This window comes from Engystomops pustulosus, chromosome 2, assembly GCF_040894005.1.
Source record: "Engystomops pustulosus chromosome 2, aEngPut4.maternal, whole genome shotgun sequence".
In the NCBI taxonomy this organism is placed as follows: Eukaryota; Metazoa; Chordata; class Amphibia; order Anura; family Leptodactylidae; genus Engystomops; species Engystomops pustulosus.
Genome location: NC_092412.1, coordinates 179,584,680 through 179,611,442, shown reverse-complemented (window position 1 = coordinate 179,611,442; position 26,763 = coordinate 179,584,680). Strand labels below are relative to the sequence as shown.

Genomic DNA, 26,763 nt, shown 5'->3' with positions numbered 1-26,763 from the left:
GGCTTAAAAATGGGGAGCTAAACAGCCTAGTACAGTGTAGTGTCTACACCAGGGTGGCTAAATAATACACTGATTCTCCGCACACCAGTACATAGAAGAAATGGTCATTTATTAATAAATTAAATGATGATAGTTACAAGTATAGAACTAAAAACAACTAAAATAAATAATATAAAATATAAAAAAAAAATAAATACTTCAATGAATATATATATATATATATATATATATATATATATATATATATATATAGACAATCCCATTTAGTCCAAAAAGTTACGCATTTCAGGAATACTCCCTTCTTCTGACTGAACTATGGACAAATAATAACTAGAGCAGCACTGGGATCTAAACAGCCCAGCCTGTAATTAGCCAGAGGGGTGGCTAAACCAGCAGCAGCCTATCTTGATAGAGTAAGGAATATATTGCACATAAACAGGTGGTTAATATAGTACAATAATGAATAAAATATATCAAATAAAATATAGAATCCAACTTACACGAGTACCAGTAGTATGGAAGCTCGTGTGCTGAGAACGCTGGCGGCTGTGCACTGGAGCGACAGAAACGCGTGCGCCTGAAATGTGGCGCATGCGCAGAAGGCAGTTAGCATGACAATGTGCAAGGGGCGCCGGCACAGAGGACTGCACATGCGTATATTGGCACTCTCAGCCACTGAGCCGATGGGTGAGCACGTGCACACAGTGCAAAAAGTAAAGGATCGGGGCATAACGGGATATAGAGCGCCTAAAAAGAGTGAGAGCAATACAGATAATGAATATGCTGGAAACGAAATGTATGAACTGTAAAACGATAGATGTTATCTGTTAAGTACTACAAACAAATATAGATAAATAGGTAAAATTACTGTATTTTTCGGACTATAAGGCGCACAAAAAATCCTTTGATTTTCTCGGAAATCAAAGGTGCGCCTTATAGTCCAGTGCGCCTTATATATGAACCGTACTGACAGACAACAGCTGCCTTGAACTGTGCACAGGTCTGCCACCTGCTGGTCATTCATCCTTATAATCAGGTGCGCCGTATAATATGGTGCGCCTTATATATGAACCTAGACGTTTTAGCAGGCATTTATTGATTGTGCGCCTTATAATCCGGTGCGCCTTATAGTCTGAAAAATACGGTAATGAATGAGTACATAAAAAGTAAATAATTGAGAAGATGAATAAATAAATTAAACTGGCAATGAATAATGCATAAAAAATACATATTAGTATATGATAAGACAATAACATAGAACAGTATAATGGTGTCATCATAAGTATACAGAACATAGAAGGGAACACATGATGCATACACAGTAATTCATAAAATGAAGTAAAGTCACGTAAAATAAATTTTAAATTTTAAAGTCTTGTGAAATGAAACCTGCAAGACGTATATAAATGTAAGTACAGTTCCTTGGTAAAAGTGAATGAAGATGAAGAGATCAAGAGGGTAAAAAGAAATATTAGTGAGTTATAAATATTGTACCCTAATTCAGTAATATGCAAGCAATGTAAAAGGGAGCAGTATGGCAATGTTAAAAAAAAACTTTCTACACACATTCCAGACGTGCACGTTTCTGTCGCTCCAGTGCCCAGCCGCCGGCGTTCTCAGCTTACGAGCTTCCACACTACCGGAACTTGTGTTAGTTGAATTCTATATTTTATTTTATATATTTTATTTATGATTTTATTATATTAACCATCTGTTTATGAGCAATATGTATATCAAGATAGGCTTCTGGTTTAGCCACTCCTCTGTCTAATTACAGACTGGGCAATATAGATCCCAGTGCCGCTCTAGTTATCATTTGTCCATAGTTCAGTCAGGAGAAGGGAGTATTTCCAAATGCGTCACTTTTTGGACTAAATGTATATGTATATAAAGGTAATAGTAACAAAAAACTGCAGCACTCCGAGATTCCAATGTGAATAAAAACATACTCGTTTATTCCAGCATGTGTTTATTCCTTGATTTTTTTTGTATATAAATGTATATATATTCATTGAAGTATTTATTTATTTTAGTTGTTTTTAGTTCTATACTTGTAACTGTCATCATTTAATTTATTAATAAATGACCATTTCTTCAATGTACTTGTGTTCGGAGAATCAATGGGGCACATTTACTAAGCGTCCGCAGCCGCGAATCCGTCGGGTTTTTTCCAGAATATTTCCTCTTTGCGCTGTATTTCACGGAATTGTGGCGCACGCGATCGATTTTTGGCGCAATCCGAAGGATACGGAAAAAATGCAGAATTTAAAAAGCCATTTGTGTCGCAAGATCAAGCACTCACATACACCAGAAAAAAGCAGGTGAACTCCAGCGGACCTCGGCGCAGCAGCGACACCTGGTGAATATCGGCGCACGGACCTTAGTGAATCCCAGCAGAACCCGAATCAGCGTCGGAGAACCCGCCGCTGGATCGCGACTGGACCGGGTAAGTAAATGTGCCCCAATGTATTATTTAGCCACCCCGGTGTAGACACTCCACCGTACTTGGCCGTTTAGCGCCCCATTTTTAAGCCCCTTGTTTTTGCGCATCTTGTTGTGCTTTTCGCCATTGACTGTCACCGGTCTTTCCTTTTGATTGTACCGGGGTTTTTTTTGAGCTTTGGGAGCTGCAGGTACGACGTGGACATTGAGAACTCTAATCTTGGATATTACTCTGCATACTACCAAGTGGTAACCAGGTAAGCAGTCTTGCTTACTTTATTCACCGTTACGCTGACGTTACCACATGAGGCGCCGTCCTCCTTTGTTCTGTTTTTTCTTTTGCATTTATAGAAGGGGTGGGAGGCATATCAGAGCTGGCGCTATGTGTGTTATAGGTCAGATAGCAGAGCTAAGTGTTTTATTGTTTTTTATATTCAGTATCCTATGTATCCTATTATATTCAGTATTCTATGCAGTTTCCTAGCACAAAGTATAATAAAACTAATACAATAAAATGCTCTCCTCTTTGCAGAGACCACTACTTCTCACTACTCGCAAACGCTTAGCAGTACAGGGAATGTTTCCTTTGCTACTCTACTAACAACAAACATCAGACAGGGTGAGTGTGAATGTGGAATATCTCATTCTCATCATCTAGCTGTGAAATTATTGTCTTTATTCCGACCAGGCTTGTGAGGCAAAGAAGCAGATATATGGAGCCTCAGGTTTTGCAACCCAAAACTGCACATTGTAGCATAATGTTGTACTACCTCTATCTTATAGTAAAGAGCTATTAAAACCTAAACTTGTAAATGCGCAGATGTGTCAAACTTTATCTTAAATTTATCTTAGTTTAGAACGGTTAAGGGCTGTAATTTCAGATGAAAATACTGTAATACAATATTGTGACACAATACCAACACCCCCAGGCCACGCATAGACAGATATGAAAATGTCAAGCCAAGGGAACAACGGTAACATAGTAGATTGAAAGCCCTCATGTGCAAATTTTCATCAGATGAGTGATTAAGTTTGTGGCCGTGTTACAAGCCACAGAATGAGTATTTCAATCCCCTAAAAAATCTGGATAGGGAATCCAAAACGTCATTAGGCAACTAGTTAATTTTATGGCTGTGCTATACACAGTTCGTAAACAGAGATTTCAACCAAAAAAATATTAGATCACTTTCCCAAAATGTCATCAGACAAGTGATACATTTTAGGCAATATTACACACAGGCTGCAGAGAGGGTCTGTAAAGCAAAAATTGAAATGACAAAAAGTGGCATGTTTGTAACTTCAAGGGTAAGTCTGGAGTAACAGTGATGTTGGTGATAACAATAGTGTTGAAGGTCTTGACACAATGTGGAGTGATACAAGTTTTCTGGTCACGGGGCATGTGGCATTCTGCTATTCATATGACCTGTCCAGCATGTATAGGGTGAACTTTCACCATGTGGATACATTGCATATGATGAGATGTAAGGTAACATCATTCTACCTCTGCAGATCAACATTGCAGTTGAGTGGGGCACATCAGAAACAACCGATCCCAAAGACAAGCCACTTTGGAAGCTACTGGGGTGTATTTCATAAAGATGAATGGAGGACCCTGAGGATAATTTTTATTTAGTGGCCCCAAACAATATCAATTATTTGCTGGAATGTGCTATAAAGTGGACAATTCCTTTAAGGTCAAATATGTCCTTAACATTTTTTTTTTTGTTTAACATTTGTTTAACATTCCTAGTGTAAACTGGAATTTACTTTATTTTGCTGTCTGTGGTTGAGACGAATTGCACCACACCCAATCTTGCTATAGTGGACACTAAATTTCTATAGTGGACAGAGCCCTACGCCACTCAGCTGGGCCAGAGACTCGCCTGTTTAACATATATATCCAGCTCACAACAAGTGCAATCGCTGGTTACATTTTCTGCTGGCTGTAATGTTTGTATTTTGCGCTTGTTATATCTCTGAATTTCCTGGCTTGCATTTTGTGGCTTTCCCTTTGGACTTTGATTTTGTGCTGCATCTGCTATTTTTTTTATGACTCAGAATGCTTGTTAATCTTATGAGTTATTTGTTTGTGAGCCTAGTTTCGTATTCTCACTTTGGCGCAAGGAGGGACTGTCTTCTAGTTGTTCTGTATCACCTAGGATATGCAGAGGCAAGGAGGCAGGTAACAGTTGTGGGGCTCAGTTTAGGGCTCACTGTCCTCCCTAAGTCTGGAGTGCCTGTTACATTATAATGAGCCAAACAAAGAAGACTCATTTTCACTAGGTCTTCCTGATCTGGCTTAGTTGTTAGCTAAGGTTTTCAGTATCCAAATGATAGTCTCTTATTCAAGGTACACGCAAACAAGTATTGTAAGGAATTCCGCAAGTGCTATGTGATGTTATATTGGTGTGAAATGTTGCTGAAAGTACTCTTCAAATGACACCTGTCTGAACTCATAAAGGATGAGCATTGAAAACAAAATCAAAAGTCGCAAAAAATGACCCAGAGCTCCGTACACCAAAGTATGAAAAATTATTAGCACCAGAAGATGGCAAAATCTTTTTTTTTGTACAGGAGGTTTTAATTTTTGTAAAGCTGGAGTGTGATTGGAGAGGTGTTACCACCTGACCAGGGGGGGGTATAAAACCCCTGTGCAGTGGGAGCACATGGTCTTAGATCTCAGGTCTGATTCCAGAGAGCGAGAGAGAGAGAGAGAGAGAGTGTGTGCAGCACACCTTTAGTGCTGTCACAGATACCAATCCCAGGAACTGAATCAGGAGACTCTATCCCAGAGCTGCAGCTTCCACAGTTTGGACACAGCTCCTCCTGCATCTACTACCAGGCTGGTGCATTATTCCTGCGGACCACTCTCCACGACCACCGTTTAGGCCCGTTGCCTGCGTCCTGTTGTTCAATAAAGTACTGTAAGTTGATTGGCACAACGTTGCCTCAGTCTGGTCCCTGGATACGGCTGTCTACCACCACGGGCATCCCATCTATTACCCAGGGACTTATCTTACAGAAATTCAGGGGTTGCCCCAGGGAGAAATAGTACATCAGCCTCTCCCTCCTTATGTCTTGCACACACCACCTGCTGGAAACCTTCCAGGCTGTAGGTCAGCCCTTTGGTCCCCATACCAAGCACCGTGACAACAGCGTGCCCTAGGTCGCAATTGCCAGCCACTCCGGCATTCTGCTATTCATGTTATGTGACAAACTTTCTACCATAAAACAAACATTATGGCAGTTGTGAGTATACAAGGACACTACTGTATATATTAACTGTGATTCCTGTATGTAACCACAACCTAGATAAGACTCTCTTGTCTTATTTCCACACAGTCAAGGAGCTAAGAATGACAATAGGGGATCTGTTAGTGTTAAAGGCAATAAACATTGCTAACGTTTTTGTTCTGTCCTCCTTATGTGTGAGGGGCATAAGTAGCTAAACTACCCCGTAGCAACTAATTGATTCTGGAGTGGTGTCCAATTGAGCTTTTATTGTAGGGTAGGGTGAAACTGGGAATAGAAAGTTATATGTTAGTATATGACTACAAGGCTGGATGGCAACTACAGCATACCAGCAATGCCATACCTCCCAACTTTTGGACAAGAGAAAGAGGGACAAAAGCCCCTCCCCCTTTTTCTAAACCACGCCCATTGACCCACCCACAAGCATAGTATAATATCAACCTTGACGGTCCCCACATAGTACAGTGCCCCTTACTTTGGCCACCCCCATATCCCATAAAGCAAATCTGCAACATATAAAACCCATCTTTAATTTTATCCTCCCTTGACATTTCGTTTTCCACTTTTATTTATCTCCCCAAACTTACACATAATATTATCTGTACCCCTACCCCCACCCCTCCTCACATGGTGTGGTCCCTGTTCTCTATCCTCCTCATAATGTATCCTCCTGTCCTCCAATTTCCTCATGTAGCCTCCAGCCTCCTCCTGTAGCCCCCTGTCCTCCAGCCTCCTCCTGTAGCCCCCTGTCCTCCAGCCTCCTCCTGTAGCCTCCAGCCCCCTGTCCTCCAGCCTCCTCCTGTAGCCCCCTGTCCTCCAGCCTCCTCCTGTAGCCCCCTGTCCTCCAGCCTCCTCCTGTAGCCCCCTATCCTCCAGCCTCCTCCTGTAGCCCCCTATCCTCCAGCCTCCTCCTTCAGCATCCTCCACCTGTCCTCCAGTCCCACAGTCCCCTCTAGAATCCTCCTGTCCTCCGACCTCCCCCTCAAGCATCCTCCTGTCCTTCAGCCTCCTCCACCTGTCCTCCAGCATCCTCCTCCTGTCCCCAGCCTCCTCCTCCTGTCCCCAGCCTCCTCCTCCTGTCCCCAGCCTCCTCCTCCTGTCCCGCAGCAGCCTCCTCCTGTTCCCCAGCAGCCTCCTCCTGTTCCCCAGCAGCCTCCTCCTGTCCCCCTGCAGCCTCCTCCTGCCCACCAACAGCCTCCTCCTGGCCCCCTGCAGCCTCCTCCTGCCCACCAGCAACCTCCTCCTGTCCCCCTGCAGCCTCCTCCTGCCCACCAGCAGCCTCCTCCTGTCCCCCTGCAGCCTCCTCCTGCCCACCAGCAGCCTCCTCCTGTCCCCCTGCAGCCTCCTCCTGCCCACCAGCAGCCTCCTCCTGTCCTCCTGTAGCTTCCAGCCCCCCCTGTCCTGCTCCTGTGCCCCAGCCCTCCCTGTCCTCCTGTAGTCTCCAGCCCCCTCCTGTAGCCTCCAGCCCCCCTGTCCTCCCCCAGCCTCCTCCTTCAGCATCCTCCACCTGTCCTCCAGTCCCACAGTCCCCTCCAGAATCCTCCGGTCCTCCGACCTCCCCCTCAAGCATCCTCCTGTCCTTCAGCCTCCTCGACCTCCCCCTCAAGCGTCCTCCTCCTGTCCTCCAGCATCCTCCTCCTGTCCTCCAGCATCCTCCTCCTGTCCCGCAGCAGCCTCCTCCTGTCCCCCAGCAGCCTCCTCCTGCCCACCAGCAGCCTCCTCCTGCCCACCAGCAGCCTCCTCCTTCCCACCAGCAGCCTCCAGCCCCCCCCTGTCCTGCTCCTGTGCCCCAGCCCTCCCTGTCCTCCTGTAGCCTCCAGCCCCCCCTGTCCTCCTGTAGCCTCCAGCCCCCTCTGTCCTCCTGTAGCCTCCTGTCCTCCAGCCTCCTCCACCTGTCCTCCAGTCCCACAGTCCCCTCCAGAATCCTCCTGTCCTCCAACCTCCCCCTCAATCATCCTCCTGTCCTTCAGTCTCCTCCTCCTGTCCCCCAGCCTCCTCCTGTCCCCCAGCCTCCTCCTCCTGTCCCCCAGCCTCCTCCTCCTGTCCTCCAGCCTTCTTCTGTCCCCAAGCCGTCTCCACCTGTCCTCCAGCCTCCTCAAGCATCCTCCTGTCCTCAAGCCTCCTCCTCCTGTCCTTCAGCCTCCTCCTCCTGTCCTTAAGCCTCCTCCTCCTGTCCTCCAGCCTACTCCTCCTGTCCTCCAGCCTACTCCTTCTGTCCCCCAGCTTCCTCCTCCTGTCCCACAGCAGCCTCTATTTGTCCCCCAGCAGCCTCCTCCTGAAGCCTCCTCCTGTCCCCCAGCCGCCTCCTCCTGTCACCCAGCCACCTCCTCCTGTGCTCCTGTAGCCTCCTCCACCTGAAGCCTCCTCCTCCTGTAGCCTCCTCCTCCTGTCCTCCTGCAGCCTCCTCCTCCTGTCCTCCTGCAGCCTCCTCCCGCCTCCACCTGTCCCCCAGCAGCCTCCACCTGTCCCCCAGCCTTCTTCTGTCCCCCAGCCTACTCAAGCATCCTCCTGTCCTCAGCCTCCACCTGTCCTCCAGCATCCTCCTCCTGTCCCCAGCCTCCTCCTCCTGTCCTCCAGCATCCTCCTCCTGTCCCCCAGCAGCCTCCTCCTGTCCCGCAGCAGCCTCCTCCTGTCCCCCAGCAGCCTCCTCCTGTCCCCCAGCAGCCTCCTCCTGTCCCCCAGCAGCCTCCTCCTGTCCCGCAGCAGCCTCCTCCTGTCCCGCAGCAGCCTCCTCCTGTTCCCCAGCAGCCTCCTCCTGTCCCCCACGAGCCTCCTCCTGCCCACCAGCCTCCTCCTCCTGTCCTCCAGCATCCTCCTCCTGTCCCCCAGCAGCCTCCTCCTGTCCCCCAGAAGCCTCCACCTGTCCCCCAGCCGCCTCCACTTGTGCTCTTGTAGCCTCCTCCTCCTGAAGCCTCCTCCTCCTGTCCTCCTGTAGCCTCCTCCTCCTGTCCTCCTGCAGCCTCCTCCTCCTGTCCTCCTGCAGCCTCCTCCCGCCTCCACCTGTCCCCCAGCAGCCTCCACCTGTCCCCCAGCCTCCTCCTCCTGCCCTCCAGCCTTCCACTGTCCCCCAGCCTACTCAAGCATCCTCCTGTCCTCAGCCTCCACCTGTCCTCCAGCCTCCTCCTCCTGTCCTCCAGCATCCTCCTCCTGTCCCCCAGCAGCCTCCTCCTGTCCCGCAGCAGCCTCCTCTTGTTCCCCAGCAGCCTCCTCTTGTTCCCCAGCAGCCTCCTCCTGTCCCCCAGCAGCCTCCTCCTGTCCCCCACGAGCCTCCTCCTGCCCTCCTGTAGCCTCCAGCCCCCCCTGTCCTGCTCCTGTAGCCTCCAGCCCCCCTGTCCTCCAGTAGCCTCCAGCCCCCCCTGTCCTCCTGTAGCTACAGCCCCCCCTGTCCTGCTCCTGTAGCCTCCAGCCCCCCTGTCCTCCTGTAGCCTCCAGCCCCCCCCTGTCCTCCTGTAGCTTCCAGCACCCCCTGTCCTCCTCCAGTAGCCTCCAGCCCCCCTGTCCTCTTCCTGTGCCCCAGACCCTCTTTCCTCCTCCAGTAGCCTCCAGCCCCCCCTGTAGCCTTCAGCACCCCCCCTGTCCTCCTCCTGTGCCCCAGCTCCCCTGTCCTTTCTGAAGCCTCCATCCTCCTCCTAGCTCCTCTCCCTGTGGCCCCCCTGTCCCCTCAGTCTCTTACCTTCTGTCATTCCATCTTCTCCCCTGGACGCGCGGAGGGGGCGTGGCCAGCCAGGGGCGGAGCTCGCTCCTCACATGATTGGTGCAGACATCATGTGAGGAGGGAGCAGGGGCTGGTCCCGCCTCCTCCCGGCCCCCATGCCTTGGCTGCTCTGCAGCTCTAAACTACGGGGGCTGGAGGAGGCGGGACAAAGCGGAAAAAGTGGGCGGGGCCCAGGACATTCTCTCCCCCTTCCGTGGAAGCGTGACAGAGCCCATAAAACGGGACTGTCACGCTGAAAGCGGGACGGTTGGGAGGTATGGCAATGCTACTGCAGACTGGTGGATGGAGGATGGCTGAAGATGCCAACATCTCCACTGCAGGCTCTTCAGAAAATGGCTCCTGTATAGCTGAATGATGATGTCAGCAGGTCAAGGGTGAAAACTACAGTGGTTCCCATGGGACCAAATAGGTATTTTATAGTAAGACATTATGAGCAATTAAGGACACTGGATGGCGCTGTAACAATTATCAGGTAATGCATATTAAATTAACATTTCATGCTAAAGGCATGACAGTTTTCTTCATTAATCCCATTGAGAGATTGAGCACCTACCTAGACGTGTGCAACCACCCAGAACAAAGAATATTTTGATCTGAAATTGAGACTGCATTACATAGTCTCAGATACAAGTAACTCCTATGTTGTGCGCAGATATCATGGTGCACATTTATTGCAAAAGCGAAGAAATTGGCCAGCATTTATTACAGTGTTTGCACCAGTTTTGTCTCTGACTTTGCACTGAAAAAACATTTAAACTGCTTGTACATGATTTATAAAGTGCACCTAAAGACAAGAAAAAGACAGAAAAAATGTGCACCTAAAGGGGTGTGGTACCTTTTCTGTTATTTTAGAAATATCGGCAAACATTGCCATTTCCACCTTCAAGTTTTGCCTTTGAAGCCTTATGAGAGTAAATAAAGTGCAAACATTTACAAAAAAGTGGGCTCCGTACTATCTTGCTCCTAGTGTGTACAACGGTCTAATATAAAGGGCTCAAACTGTTTGAAAGATACTAACACCTTTTTGACCAAATTGGATGAAGTAAAGGCCTCGGATGTGACATGGTTGTGCACACTGGACATTAAGAGTTTATATACGAACATACCGTATGATGAAGGAACTACTGTGGTTCATGAAGCACTTAAGAAAGATCCCTCTTTGAATAATAGAGACATAAAATTTATTATGATGCTACTAGAGGTCATTCTGAAGAAAAATTACTGTAGATTTGGTGAAGAGTTTTACTTGCAGCTACAGGGGTCCTCTATGGGGGCCCCTGTGGCTCCAAGTTATGCTAATATTTTTATGGCATTTTTTGAGAATGAATTTGTATATACTCGAGTATAAGCCGACCCGAGTATAAGCCGAGGCCCCTTAATTTTACCACAAAATACTGGGAAAACCTATTGACTCAAGTAGTGTATATAGCCTGCCAGACCCTGCCCCAGTGTATATAGCCTGCCAGACCCTGCCCCAGTGTATATAGCCTGCCGCCGCTGCCAGACAGATCGCACAGAATATATACGGGGGTCACCGGAAAGGTGAGTTTAGATATATTTATTTTTTTGACTCGAGTGTAAGCCGAGTTTGGGTTTTTCAGCACATTTTTTGTGCTGAAAAACTAGGCTTATACTCGAGTATATAAGGTAATTGCCAGTGGGCCGAATCCATTTTTTTGTGGACCAGATATGTGGATGATGTCTGTCTTTTGTGGAAAGTACCTTAATCAATGTCATCCACTTATCAAATTTTCTGCTGAGAAAAACCAGTTTATGATACACTATTTAGATGTTGAGGTTAAGAAATCGCAAGACCAGTTCATCACCACTTTCTACACCAAAGAGACAGACCGCAATAACCTGTTGAATTATGACAGTTACCATGCCCCTCAGACGCTCAAAGGTATCCCAAAAGCGCAATTCATACGGGCCCGAAGGATCTGTAGCAATGATAGTGAATATCTGATCCAGATGGAGAAATTAATAGCGAAATTTGTACAGAGAGGTTACCCAAGGAAAGCGGTAGAGAGGGTTGGCATGGAAGTGTCTCTGTTATCTAGAGATTATGTTAGGTCATCTAAACCTAAACGTAGCCAGGAGAGGATATTCTTTATCTCTCGATTTGACAAACACGCTCATCTCATTAAAAAAACTTTTGTCAAACACTGGTCTATACTTACCCATGATCCGAAGTATGGATCACTCTTTAAAAGTTCCCCAAAATTCATTTATAAGAAAGGACGTTCTATTGCTAACGAATTGATTAGATCTGATGTTGCAGTTAAAAAGAAAACTCAACAAACATTTTTAGCTACTAATAAAAAGGGCACATTTGCTTGTTTATCTTGTCAAAATTGGTACCTTTAATCATCCCAGAAAGGGAACACCTATACCAGCGGTTCTCAATCTGTGGGTCGCGACCCCGGCGGGGGTCGAATTACCAAAACACAGGGGTCGCCTAAAGCCATCGGAGCCACGATTTTATTGCATTTTTTGGAATTAATACAATATTCTCTTACATGGTTTGGGGTCACTGCAACATGAGGAACTATATTGTGGGGTCCCAGCATTAGAAAGGTTGAGAACCACTGACCTATACAAATTAAGGGATTTTATAGGTGCAATACATGTTAAAATGCCCATGTGGCTTAGCTTACGTGGGGCAAACTATGAGATCTATCAAAATTAGATTGAATGAACACAAATCCATGATTAGACAGTTCCTTGGTAAATCAGACGAAGAGCTTAAAAACAGTAGCTAAAGGGTTTAAACACGAAACAGGAGTCGCAAGACACTTCTGAGAGTGTAGGCACAATGTCAGTGATTTAAGGTGGTTAGTATTGGAGAGTATTGAAATAAAAGAGGAAACCACCCAAAAGAAAAAGTTACTTCAACGTGAAGTTTATTGGATTACAGCATTGGACACCGTTCAACCCCGTGGTCTGAACGAACAAAGTCATTTTAATGTATTTTTGTAAATGTTTTTGTCTGCCATATTGTATTTCCATATAGGTGATGGAGATAGGATATCTGTTAATATAATAGGGTATCTAAAATAAGATAGGCGTATGAACGTATTTAATCCTCACCCAGCCAGTTCCATGCATGTCTGAGGAAGGAGGACACACCTCCGAAACGTCACACAGGACTACATGGGCGTGAGCGTCTCAGTGAAAGGCCATGGTCTCCTAGCGTGCTACTTCTTTGTGGACTATTGGCACATCTCACCGAAGACTTGGTGATGTACATGTGTTTTATGTCACTTTTTATTTTTGATATATAAAAAGTTGGATTGCAAGTTTGAGTCCGGTCATCTGTTTAAAGACGTCTGTTGCATGGGGAATGAGAGCCCTTTATATTAGACCGGTGTACACACTAGGAGCAAGATAGTACGAAACCCACTTTTTTGTAAAAGCTTTGTCCTGGTTGTCCTGTGTCACTAAGTGTGTAGTTGCTGAGGCCTAGAAGCTCCTCATGTGGTGAGAGCTGGGCCTGAATAGATCTGCTCTCTTCTGAAGTTTTTGGAACTCTCCTTCTCACTCACTCAACCTGTCTGTTCTAACTCCTCCCCTGACCAAGGGTTTAGTTAATCCCTCGTCAGGTGGTCTCCTCCTCCAATCACACTCCAGTTCACAATTAAGTGAATTGAGGCATATCATTGGATGATAACATTACATTTAACCCTTGCCTATCCAGGCAGAATCTACCGCTGCACAATTACCTAAGTATATGTGTAGTGTCCTGCAGAGGAGCTGATCCGACTCTCTATTAGGGGAACACACATATTAGGGCTTATTTGCAACAACTACTCTGCCTTGCATTGGCAGGGATGTTGCACATACACTTCAGCCACACCAGCCATGCAGTTCCATGTATACATGTTTACAGCACTTACCCTTCATCACATGTTGTTTGTTGTCACAGCACAGCTCCTCTCGTGAGGCCACAGTTTCCCACAGGTCGGGGGTCGTGGCTGGGGCTGTGTGCTGCGATCATGGGGGGAGGGCGCCGCAATCGTGGGGGGGGGGGCACAATCATGGGGGGAGGGCGCTTGGGGGGGGATACCAGTCAGTGGCATTTAGCCCGGGAGCCCCGCCTCTAATCCAGCCCTATTGGGGGGAGCACTCCAGGGGACATTTTATGGGTGGGAAGGCACTGCTGGGGCATTTTATAGGGGGGGCACTGCTGGGAGCAATTTATGAGGGTAGCACTACAGGGGATATTTCAGGGACATTTTGTTAATGGTGGGGAGGCTGCTGGGCCTTTTTATTATTGAAGGGAGGCCATCGCTGGAGATGTTATTAGGGAGGTCACTACAAGCTACAGTAACACCATATTACATAACATACACATCAGCCATGCAGTCCCATGTAACAAACAACTCAGCCTGCACCAGACACACAGTCCCATGTAACATTCACCTCAGCCTGCACCAGACACGCAGTCCCATGTAACATACAACTCAGCCTGCACAATACATGCAGTCCCATGTAACATGCACCTCAGCCTGCACCATGCACGCAGTCCCATGTAACATACACCTCAGCCCCCACCCCCCAGTCCCATGTAACATACAACTCAGCCTGCACAAGACATGCAGTCCCATGTAACATGCACCTCAGCCTGCACCAGGCAAGCAGTCCAATGTAAAAAACACCTCAGCCCCCATCCCCCAGTCCCATGTAACATACAACTCAGCCTACACCAGACACGCAGTCCCATGTTACATACACCTCAGCCTGCACCAGACATGCAGTCCCATGTTACATACACTTCAGCCACACCAGCCATGCAATCCCATGTATACAGTACATGTTTACAGCACTTACCCTTCTCCACGTGTACTTTGTTGTCACAGCACAGCTCCTCTACTTCCTGCACTGAGAGGAGGCTTCAGGGGACGCTCTGCCCCTTCTCGTGATGGCACATTTTTCCACAGGTCAGGTTGGTGTGCGATCATGGGGGTGGTGCGATTGTGGGGTGGGGGCACAATTGGGGGTGGCGCAATCAGGGGGGATGCGCTTTGAGGGGATCCCTGTCAGTGTCAGTCAGCCCGGGAGCCTCGCCTATAATCCGGCCCTGTTGGGGGCAGCACTCCAGGGGACATTTTATGGGTGGAAAAGCACTGCTGGGGCATTTTATAGGAGGGCTGGGGACACTGGGGGTCAATTTATGGAGGAAGCACTGCTGGGGACATTTCAGTGGGAGAGCACAGCTGGTTACATTTTGTTAGTGGTGGGGAGGCTGCTGGGACATTTTATTATTGAAGGGAGGCCACTGCTGGAAATGTTATTAGGGAGGCCAATGCTGGACATGTTATTAGTGATGGGAGACTGCTGCTGGACATGTTATTAGTGAGGGGAGGCCACTGCTGGACATGTTATCAGTAAAGAGAGGCTGCTGCTGGGACATGTCGTTAGTGAGGTTAGGCCGCTGCTCCAACATGTTATTAGTGAGGCTAGCTGCTTCTGAACATGTTATTAGTGAAGGGAGGCCACTGCTGGACTTGTAATTAGTGAAGGGAGACCTCTGCTGGGCAGGCGCGTAACGCTCGTGATTGCTGGGTGTGCGACCCTGGCCCGGGGGAGGGGCCAGGCCCACTGCTGTCAAAGTTCTGTATCTGCTCCATCTTCCTGTGACAGCTGCCCGGGGAGCAGAGCAGGAGTTAACCAGGAGTTAACCTGCTGAAGGGAGCTCCGGCTTGTGACGTGCCAGAGAAAGGGTGGGCACTGACCTCTTCCAACTGTATCAGAATGGAGAGGCCGATACAGTTAACCACTATAAAGCACGGGGAGGGAGCCGTAAACATTGATCCTTCGGGTTGAGTGCTTCATTGGCATGGGTGGAGCTTAGCCAGTGAGGGGCGGAGCCTCAGGAGGCCAGACGGTGAAGAGATGCGCAGTCCTCATGAATGAGAGGTGAGGGTGTGGAGCCGCAGGGCTAGCATCATGACTATCTGTATGCAGTATGCGGGACTGAATTGCATTGGTGGGGGCTAAAGGGGGGGACTATTTTGGGGGAGGGGGAGCTGTATACCATGTGGGGGAGGGGGCAGCTGTATACAATGTGGGAGAGGGGGAAGCTGTATACCATGTGGGGGAGGCGGGAGCGGTATACCATGTGGGGTAGGGGGAGCTGCATACCATGTGGGGGAGGGGGAGCTGTATACCATGTGGGGGAGTGGGAACTGTATACTATGTAGGGGAGGGGGTGCTGTATACCATTTGGGGAACGGGGAGCTGTATATTATGTGGGGGAGGGGGAACTGTATACCATGCGGGGGAGGGGGAACTGTATACCATGCGGGGTAGGGAGAGCTGTATACCATGTGGGGGAGGGTGAGCTTTATACCATGTGGGGGAGCTGTATACCATATGGGGGATCAGTAGCTGTATACCATGTAGGGGAGGGGGTGCTGTATACCATTTGAAGGGAGGGGGAACTGTATACCATGTGGGGTAGGGGGAGCTGTATACCATGTGGGGTAGGGGGAGCTGTATACCATGTGGGGGAGGAGGAGCTGTATACCAAGTGGGGAACCGGGAGCTGTATACCATGTGGGGTAGGGGAGCTGTATACCATGTGGGGGAGGGGGGGCTGTATACCATGTGGGGGAGGGTGAGCTGTATACCATGTGGGGGAGCTGTATACCATAAGGGGGAGCAGTAGCTGTCTACCATGTAGGAGAGGGGGTGCTGTATACCATCTGAGGGAACGGGAACTGTATACCATGTGGGGTAGGGGGAGCTGTATACCATGTGGGGTAGGGGGAGCTGTATACCATGTGGGGGAGGGGGAGCTGTATACCATGTGGGGGACGGTGAGCTGTATACCATGTGGGGGAGCAGTAGCTTTCTACCATGTAGGGGAGGGGGTGCTGTATACCATGTGGGGGAGCTGTATACCATATGGGGGAGCAGTAGCTGTCTACCATGTGGGGGAGGGGGTGCTGTACACCATCTGAGGGAACAGGAACTCTATACCATGTGGGGTAGGAGGAGCTGTATACCATGTGGGGTAGGGGGAGCTGTATACCATGTGGGGGACGTGGAGCTGTATACCATGTGGGGGAGCTGTATACCATATGGGGGAGCAGTAGCTGTATACCATGTGGGGGAGCGGGAACTGTATACTATGTAGGGTAGGGGGTGCTGTGTATCATTTGGGGGAAGGGGAGCTGTATATTATGTGGGGGAGGGGGAGCTGTATACAAAATAGGGGAGGCGGTGCGGTTTACCATGTGGGGGAGGGGGGAGCTGTTTACCATGTGGGGGATACTATAGTCAGGACTGTGGGCAGCTTGTCCCCTACACTGCCCACAGCCAGCACTTCCAGCAAGTGCACCTTTAACATCCACACCCCTACCTGCTGTAATGTGCATGGAGCCTCTGGAGGCCATCTGCTGCTGGTCAGCGTTGGTTATCCTTCACCCATCTGGTCCATAGCCGAGCCATAGGCGGCTCTTTCAATTGCCTCGGGCAGTGATGACAAACCTTTTAGAGCCTGTGTGCCCAAACTTCAACCAAAAGCCACTTATTTATTGCAAAGTGCAGCATTTTAAGCAGTAATGTATTTCTCCTTGTTCATTGACAACTTTCAATCCTTCAGCCTCCCAAGTACACCAACACAGTTAAAAGGAGGAGGGCAAATTCATCTATCATTGTAGGAAGGTTCTGCAGGCAGATTCGCTCCTGACGAACCATCAGTGCGAAACGCGCGTCGGGGTGTTCCTGTTGGCCCTCCCTCTGATTGCCTCTGTGCCTTTTGTATAATGCCTTTGGGTAAGTGTGGCCTGCTTTTTTGACCTTTTCACTAATACCGGATGGTACCTCCGGTTGTTTGTACTGTCTAATTACATATAGGTCTACTTTTCCCAAAACAAGTCCTACTTTCGGACATAATACATAATTGATATGTCTTTTTGGCATATTGTTTGAGGCATGTGTAGGAGGGTCATAGGTACTCTGTGTTTGTCCCATTTCCACCTGGACATATCTTGTTCCCCTCATATTCCGACTTTCAGGAATCCCATTTGAAAGCTGTTTACATGTACAATATGTGTTATTTTGAATAAAGTATAAATTATTATTTTTCCAAGCTCTTTTGTTTTTGGTGTTTGTTGGTCCTTTATCTGGACCTCCCCAGCAGGTGAGGCAGCGCAACCCGCCTTAGGGATAGTGCAGTCATTGTTAGACAACAGCAGCTGTAGATCCTGCCTGTTCAGGCAAGGGTTAAGATATGTGTGATATGTCATCCAATTGTATTCCATTATGTGAACTGGAGTGTGATTGGAGAGTGAGCCACCACCTGACCAGGAGTTAACAATACCCCTAGACAGGGAGTAGTAAAAAAAAAGTCTTAGGCCTGAGCCTTGCTTCTAAGCACATGCTCTCACCACATGAGCAGCTCTTAGGCCCCAGCTCTCCTAGAGAGCATATCTTCCAGAACACACGCTGAGAGAAAGAGAGGGTGTCTGTGCACCACTAGCACAGACACACAGCTAATCCCTTGACAAGCTGCAGCATTCACATCTGGACACAGCTTCATCCCAGCCTGCATCTACTTCCAGGCTGGTGAATCTCTTGGCCCGCTGCCTGCAGTTGTTCTAATAAAGAACCGTGAGTTATTTTGCACAATGTTGCCTCTGTCTGCTCCCTGGATATGGCTGTATCACCTTCACGGGCTCCCCATCCATTACCCAGGGACATATCTTACAGACACTAAGGGGTTGCCCCATGGAGAACCAGTACACCAGCCTCTCCCCCCATCTTTCTTGCACACACCACCTACTGGAGACCTGCCAGGCTGTAGTACAGCCCTCTGGTCGCCATACCTAGCACCGTGACATCAGTGTGCCTAGGCCGCAACCGCCAGCCACTCCGGTATTCCAGCCCCAAAGAAAAGGCTAGGCCTGTCTCCCCTATTATTTAAGGGAGACAGCTGCTCGACAGCGGCTGCTGCTGAACATGTTGTTAGTGAGGGGAGGCTGCTGCTGGACATTTTATGAATTTCCCAACTTAGGCCTATATACCAGTCCAAGTTATCCCAGTTTTTATGTAAAATTAGGTACCTTGGTTTACACTTAGGTCAGCTTATACTTGCGTATATGTGATATGCATATTTTTTCCCTCAAAGTAAAAAGCCCATAGACAAGGGTTGCTGTGGAAAAAGAGGTATTACAATGTCCCCTTTTCTGTATCCGTCTTCTTATTACAGGCAACCCATAGTTACAGACAGACCCCTCTGGTGAAGCTTTCTGAATGCTTTACTATAGTCCCAGGCTGCAATAATCAGCTGTAAAGTGTCTGTAATGAAGCTGTCAATAAAGTAAATTTTCTTTTTGTAGAAAGTCACAAAACTGTCACCTTCAGACCTAGCAATCCAGAGAACCTACCACCCACCATAATCTCCACTCACACTGCCCTGAATTCTAGCACAAATAAAGGTTTGTTACTGTTGAACAGGTCAAATATGTCAGGACGGTTTTAGACTTTTAGGTACTGATTGATTTTTCTACAGAGAACACAACATGGGATCATATTACTATTACAGAAAGAAATCAGACTGGTGGAGCCACCATTGCCCAGATAGCTACTGTCCCAATCCCTACTACAAATAGTACCCAAGGTTAGTGAGTTATCTTCTCTATATGATAATCTTACAAAAAGCTAATACCTGGTGATATTATAACTAATCTGTAGTTTTCATTTTTAATATTTACTACTCAGAAAGCTCTATTGCTACTAGCAAAATCCATATCACTGGTAAGATTGTGAAACATGTCAGCTCAGTCCTGACCATAAATAGGGACTCAGGTCTTACTCTTCCTACTCCTACCAAGCAAGGTTGGTACGATTCTGAAATATTAATAGCTTAAATATCCAGCATATAGCAATATCATATGCCTTCTGTGTAGAAACAAGTATATACCTGCACCCCAGAACATCCAGTAGATGGCAGACCAGAAATAAAATACACATTCCTTTTATATACCATATATCTACAGACAGTAGCCAAGGTGCAATATTGATAAATTTTTTTTAAGATAAATACACATTGTTGCAATAAGAATTTGAGGAACTATAGTTTTAAAACAGTTAAAGAGGGAATATAATAACCAAATTCCGTTTGGTTATTGGCATGTAAACTGTTAAAAAAGTATATTTAATAAATTCTTAAAAGGACTCATGCCTTTATGTGATATCCCTCCCAATTACCTATAAAAAAGTCTTCTCCAAATTCCTAAAATATAAAATGAGCAGAAGTCTTATTTTGCCTGTGATGAGTAAAGATCAGATGTTGCAGAATAAATCTTATTTCAAACCCATATTTTTGGTTTCATAGAACCAATACACTTTTGGTTCAGATCTCATCACATTTGTGGTTTTTGTGCCCTTTTACAGACCTGTACCTGCAAATAATCCTGTGCCTTCAACTCTATGGCTTGGTTGATTTCCCCATAAGGCAACCAAGCTGAGATCGGGGAGTGGGGGGGGGGGGTGTGGAGGCCCTACACCCTTATGTCCTAATGACAACAAAGGGGGTTGGCCACATTACTGTGTTTTGGGGGGCAGGATATAACGGAATGTACCAATATACGTCTATTAAAAGTTCTGCACCGTTTTCTTGATAAGATCAAGGTCCTGGCAGGGCAATTGTTCATGAACAGTTACAGATCACATGACCCTCCATCTGCAGGCATTTTATGGACAGAAATGTCTGGCTGATGACATAAAAGATAGGAGGCGTCACTTTACATATCAAGTCTATTGGTAAATTACCTAATATCCTACCCCCCCCACACTTACACACACATTACAAAAAACATTAGGTAAATTGGCCAACCCCTTTAAAGTTATGACAGCTGAGAGAAATAGATTCATTACTCTGCAATTCAGAGAGGTTTCATTAGGATTTCCCATATATAACTTTGTCTTTTGCCTAGAAATATCAAATCTGCCCTTGTAATTGTAAAACCTTACATAAACAGGTGGAATTTTAACAGTGAGAGCCCAGATTCTGAACATTATTGTTGACGCTAGATTTTAGTTTTTTGATTTAAATAAATTAGCAAAAAATATCTCAACAGCTATAATATACTACACTGTTAACCACTTAACTCATTCACTGACTTGCATAGTGGCTGTTAGTGGGATCATTTTTAAGTTTAAGAAGCTAGAACTTTACTATACCAGCATAGTGGTTGCCATTGTACCACATGTCAACCACCTGCTGGCAAAAACAAATAATAGCTCACATTAACAAGCTACAGTACCAGCATATTATATTATAGCTTTGAGAAAAACACATTGATTAGTTTACATGCCAGTATTTCAGCAGTGAAGTTGTCCTTTCCATATCGTAAATGTGGCTTTTTCTTTTTGCAGTTGAGGGCCTGCAAAAGGGGAGTAAGGGAACAAAGGATACAGTATTTGTACAGTTATAGTTTGGCTCTATTTAGATCTCTGTAGGGCTTTTTTCCATTATGGTGTAATAAATGAAGAATAGCATAACTTATTGTGATATTTAACATATTCTGTGATGGAGTATATTTATGCAGCTTTTGACACATGGGATTAGATGTTTCTTCAAGTTGGTGGCAAAATAGATTTCTGAATGCAAGTCTACTAAAATATTAATGACCTATAAACAGGGTAGGACATTAGAACAGACAACATCCAGACACTTCATTAATTAGTCACTATAAATATGATTTTAAGATTTTTTTTATTCTGGCAAAGTGTTTTGTAACATATTCTGACAATACTGATATTCTTCTAAACACAATTGCATTTCTATTCCGCAGAAAGGTACATAACTTTCACCCTCAGGCGTAGCAAACCAGAGAACCTACCATCCACTCACACTGCCCTAAATACTGAAACGTCCAAAACTAGCACTGAGCAAGGTTTGTTACTACTGCACAGGTCAGATATACAGGACAAAATTATATGTACTGATATATAGATTTTTGTGCAGAGAACATAACATGGGATCATATTGGTACTACTGGAAGAAATCGGACTGGTGGACTAAGCATTACCCAGATAGCTACTGTCAATGTTCCTACTATAAATAGTTCCCAAGGTTAGTGAGTCATCTGCTCTAATCTTTCCTGAAGCTAATATATTGCAATATTACATCTAATCTGTAGTTTTCATTTTTCATAATTACTACTCAGAGACCCCTAGTGCTACAAGAAAAACCTATTTTACTAGTAAGATTGTAGAAAATGCCAGCCCAGTCCTGACCACAAATAGCGGAAAAAGTCTTGCTCTTTCTACTCCAAGCAAGCAAGGTTGGCGTTTAAACAATGTACAATTCTGAAATATCAATAGCTTATATCCAACATATAGTAATATCTAATATTTAGTAATTCTGTATAGAAACTTCGAAAAACCTGCACCCCAGAACATCCAGCAGATGGCAGACTAGCCAAAAGGTGCCTTTCTTATATATCTCCACTGCAGACAGCAACCAAGGTTGGTCAAATATTTCTTCACTTATTTATATAAATCATATACATTGCATTCATTCTATCATGTGGTATAAAAGCCAAATAGTTACAAATACAATGCTAGAGTGGGTAGCTATAGTTTTGGAATTGTTAAACTGGGTACATTTTATCTAAATTCAGCTTTTATATTAGTCTGTAAACTGTTAGTAAATGTTAGATGTTTACCACTGCTTGGCACATTTGGCACACTGAAATAGCCATAGGTCTCTGGTGTTGCAAATTGTTCTATTTTATTTCTCTATGTCCAAATGTTACAGCTTCTAGGACAAATCCCCAGGTTGGCACCTGGATTTTGAGAATCTTTGCCATAACGGCAAACTCTTTAAAGTTCTGTCAGATTGGATGTGGGCTGTAGGTGAACAGCCATTTTAAGGTCTCATAAGAGGTGATGAATTGTTTTCTAGCTGGACCACACAAGAGCTCTCATAAATTTTCCCCTAAGCCCTCCTTTTTTGTTTTGGATGTGTGCTTAGGGTCCAAAAAGTTTCCAAAAATTTCAAAAACCAGTACATCAGCCTCTCCCTCCATCTTTCTTGCACACACCACCTGCTGGAGACCTGCCAGGCTGTAGGATAGCCTTCCGGTCGCCATACCAAGCACCGTGACATGAGCATGCATAGGCCGCAACTGCCAGCCATTCCAGTATTCTGGGCCCCGGCTGCCTCCAGGCCCCAACAATAGGCTAGGCCCTGGTGGGGGATGTTGCACATGTTATTAGTTAGGGGAGACAGCTGCTGGACATGTTATTAGTAAAGAGAGGCTGCTGCTGGACATGTTAATAGTGAGGGGAGGTCGCTGCTGGAACACGTTGTTAATGAGGGAGACTGCTGCTTGACATGTTATTAGTGAGTGGAGGCTGCTGCTGGACATTTTATTAATGAGGGAAGTTGTTGCTAGACATTTTATAAATTTCCCAATTTAGGCCTATACTCCAGTCCAAGTTTTCCCAGTTTTTATGCAAAATTAGGTACCTTGGTTTACACTTAGGTCAGCTTATACTTGCGTACATGTGATATGCATATTTTTTCCCTCACAGTAAAAAGCCCATAGACAAGGGGACATTTTAGGTGTGTGGGGGTGGTGTGGAAAAAGAGGTATTACAATGTCCCTTTTTCTGTAGCCGTCTTCTTATTAAAACATTAAAAGGGGGATACAGGAAAAAGGGCAACTGCAGGAAAGGGGGTATTTTAAACCTTGGGCTGCAGTAAGTGGCATATTATATGGGTTGGTGTTAAATATGGACTATTTTATTTTGCATTAATCTCCACTCCCACTGCCCTAAATACTAAAAGGTCCAAAACTAGCACTGAGCAAGGTTTGTTACTACTGCACAGGTCAGATATACAGGATAAAATTATATGTACTGATATATTGACTTTTGTGAAGAGGACATAACATGGGATCATATTGGTACTACTAGAAGAAATCGGACTAGTGGACTAAGCATTACCCATAAAGCTACCGTCCCTGTTCCTACTACAATTAGTTCCCAAGGTTAATGAGTCATCTTCTCTAATCTTTCCTGAAGCTAATACATTACATCTAATCTGTAGTTTTCATTTTTCATATTTACTACTCAGAGACCCCTAGTGCTACAAGCAAAACCTATATCACTAGTATGATTGTAGGAAATGTTACCCCAGTGCTGAACACAAATAGCGGCAAAGGTCTTGAAGCTCTTTCTACTCCAACCAAGCAAGGTTGGTGTTTAAACAATGTACAAATCTGAAATATCAATAGCTTATATCCAACATATAATAATATCTAATATTTAGTAATTATGTATAGAAACTTCCAAAAACCTGCACCCCAGAACATCCAGCAAATGGCAGACTAGCAAAAAGGTGCCTTTCTTATATATCTCCACTGCAGACAGCAACCAAAGTTGGTCGAATATTTCTTCACTTATTTATATATATGATTTGGCACAGCTTCTAGGACAAATGCCCAGGTTGGCACCTGGATTTTGAGAATCTTTGCCATATAGGCAAACTCTTTAAAGTTCTGTCAGATTGGATGTGGACAGTATTTTGCTCCATTCAAAGTTTCCTTAATCCTGACCAGTCTCCCTGTCCCCACCACTATAATCAACTAGCAGATGATGCTATTGTCTTTGAAACATTTTGCTCACATAAACTCATCCTTATTAAAAAAAACTATTTAAAATAACATCGCTCAAATAGTAGCTTTGACGCAAATCTGGAAGAAATGCCACAATTAAGAGGGATAATCCAAATTATTATGTAACACAATTTTTTTCTGTGCAGAAAATCATTTTACTGTCCCCTTCAGAATTAGATGTCCAGAGAAACCACCGCCCACCATAATTTGCAATCACACTGCCCTGAATACTGAAATGAAAAAGTTTAATATATAGGACTATGTGTACTAATACATTTTTGTGTGATTTTTGTTCAGAGAATGCAACCTGGGATAACATGTTAACTTCTGAAATAACTGGTACAGCAATCGTTGCCCAGTCAACTAGTGTCCCTTTTCCTGCTACAAATAGTACCCAAGGTTAGTGAGTTAGATAATTATATAGAGCAGATAATACATGGCAATAGTGTAGCGAATATGTTGTTTTAATTTTTAACATTTACTACTCAGAGAGCCCTATCACTACAAGCAAAATCCATATCACTAGTAAGATTGTGGAATATGTCATCTTAGCCCTGACCACAAATAGAGACAAAGGTATTACTCTTTCTTTCTTTTCCTACCAATCAAGGTTAGTACGATTGGGAAATATTAATATCTTAAATATCCAGCATATAGTAATATCATATGCCTTTTGAGTAGAAACAACTAAAGACCTGTATCCTAGAATATCCAGTAGATGGCAGATTAGTAACTAAATACATTTAATATATGACAGAAGCCAAGGTTGGTGCAGTATTTTTTCACTTTTTAATATAAATCTATCACTTTGGATACATTCAAGTGGTATAAAAGCAACATTTTACAATAAGTTAAAGTATGAATGCCATACTATTATGTATTACGAGATTGAGTGTGCTGCCACACCTGAATCAGACTCCCCAGGGTCATGTAATTTGTGATACTCCATGGAGGCTGCATGTGGATCTCTACAGCTCTATGGAATCCTCAGTATAGTTTGCAGTAAATATGGGACTGCTGGAGTTCCTGCCCTAAGTAAAGGACAAAACAACCCATACTCAAGTCTTTAGGGAGAGCCCTCAAGAGTACTATCACCTGACCATAAAGGGTAAATTCCCATCTTGCGCGGTTCTGCCTGATACAATTTATTTTTTAATTATTTTACATAATTTTATGGGAGCCATAGACTCAACTACTGTCTATGGTTGGATTTTCCATCACCTAAAAGCTTCAATAGTGTTACACTTTATTACAAGCCTAATGTACTGACATGAAATGTAATCATATGTAATGTACCTGATGTGTACTGTGATTATGTATCTTTCTCTATATGCTAATACATTGTCCTTTTGTTCTTTTAAGAAAAAAGATATCAAGGCATGGATTTTTTCAAAACTAAATCCTCATAAGTGGGTGTTGGGTTACAATTTGGGCACTCAGTCTCTAAAAGGTACTATTGGAAGGCCTGGTGCTATGGCCAACATGGTTTAGTGTACATCCGTGTATCCTGTACATATATTGTAGCAAATTGGGGATGATTTATAATGCAATGAATGCTAGAAAGCTGCTGTATAAGGCTTGCAAAAAGTTAGATTTTTTTTTTTAAAAAGTGATTACTGCTGGCAACAATGCCCGCAAAATGGATATAGCATTATTATTTTGGCTAAGGGGGTGATTTGAATTTTTATGTTAATTTTTTAAAAACTTTTTTTATTTTTACTATTTTTCAGAATCCCTAGGGTACTCTACCCTAGGGAAGGATACAAGAAATAAAAAAAAGGGGGGGGGGGCATATGCAAGCAATTTACATAGTAATGATCACAATACGGCTGGTCCAGCAAGACTGCCATTTGAAAACAAAAAACCAGCCAGATACAAAATGGGGCACATTTACTAAGGGTCCGAACACAATATTTTCGTCGGGTTTCGCAATTTTTTTCAGATTTGCCCTAAATTGCCCCGAGTTTTTGGCGCACATGATCTCTCCCTGGGACTCAGCCAGGGTTGGGCATCTATCGGTAACTGCGGGCAGGCGGACTTCTCAATTTGCGTCCAATGAGCCAAAGCGCCTGGATAGTACCTGCAACCAGGATAGAACGACCCTTCAAGTCTGCTATTGTAATGCGGTGGCAGATTTTTTGACATGAAGATGCCCACTCCTCTCTTTTTCTCTTCTTCAATTAGATGTTATTAAAACATTTTTACCGTTGTAAAGATAATTTCTCATAAATACTGTCAATTGGTCCTTTAGAAACAAGACTGTGTCCTTGGATATGGCCACCTCTGCTGGAGTGATTGCACAAAGAAACAAAAAGTTTTTGTATATGAAATGTCTGGGAATTACTGCATATCCTACAGCCGTCCTGTGGTTATGATTGCAGAATCTGGGTGCTCAGGGAGGTCTCAATAACGCATGTCTGGCCACCGCTGCCAGAAAGCAGAGGTGGTCGTATCTGAGGAAGCTATCTTGTTTCTAAAGGACAACATGGCTACATTTATGAGAAAATATCTTCACACAGGAACTTTTTTTTTAACAACCAATTGAAGAAATGTTTACATATGGAAAATGAATTAAATTAAATGCGAATGCCCAGATGGGAATACCACTTTAACCATTACCTCTCAAGGAGGTAGAGCTGAAAAAGATCTTTCAGGGACCCGCTATCTGTGGGTATGGGGGAAAGATTAAGAGGGGAGAAAAAAGGGAGAGGGAAG

General features: G+C 45.1%; 2 protein-coding genes and 1 long non-coding RNA gene across 3 annotated transcripts in view; 2 read left to right on the top strand and 1 right to left on the bottom strand.

The window, feature by feature from the left end:
• LOC140118957 (uncharacterized) overlaps window positions 1-26,763 on the bottom strand; it is a 109,010-nt gene that overhangs the window by 32,708 nt on the left and 49,539 nt on the right. The gene's annotated exons all lie outside the window — the stretch shown is intronic.
• The window catches only part of LOC140118956 (polymeric immunoglobulin receptor-like), a 44,473-nt gene that overhangs the window by 1,996 nt on the left and 15,714 nt on the right, over window positions 1-26,763 (top strand). Inside the window, exon 3 of the mRNA XM_072137441.1 lies at window positions 2,975-3,061. Within this exon, the coding sequence (XP_071993542.1) occupies window positions 2,975-3,061 (87 nt within the window). The remainder of the gene's footprint in view (window positions 1-2,974; window positions 3,062-26,763) is intronic.
• On the top strand, window positions 11,099-25,457 carry LOC140119989 (uncharacterized). The gene is made up of 13 exons (XM_072139409.1): window positions 11,099-11,601; window positions 18,546-18,583; window positions 18,757-18,855; window positions 18,930-19,037; window positions 19,139-19,255; window positions 21,217-21,318; window positions 21,390-21,497; window positions 21,592-21,708; window positions 21,797-21,892; window positions 23,508-23,627; window positions 24,346-24,447; window positions 24,538-24,624; window positions 25,411-25,457. Exons 1-13 carry the CDS (start codon window positions 11,099-11,101, stop codon window positions 25,455-25,457), a joined length of 1,644 nt encoding a protein of 547 aa, XP_071995510.1.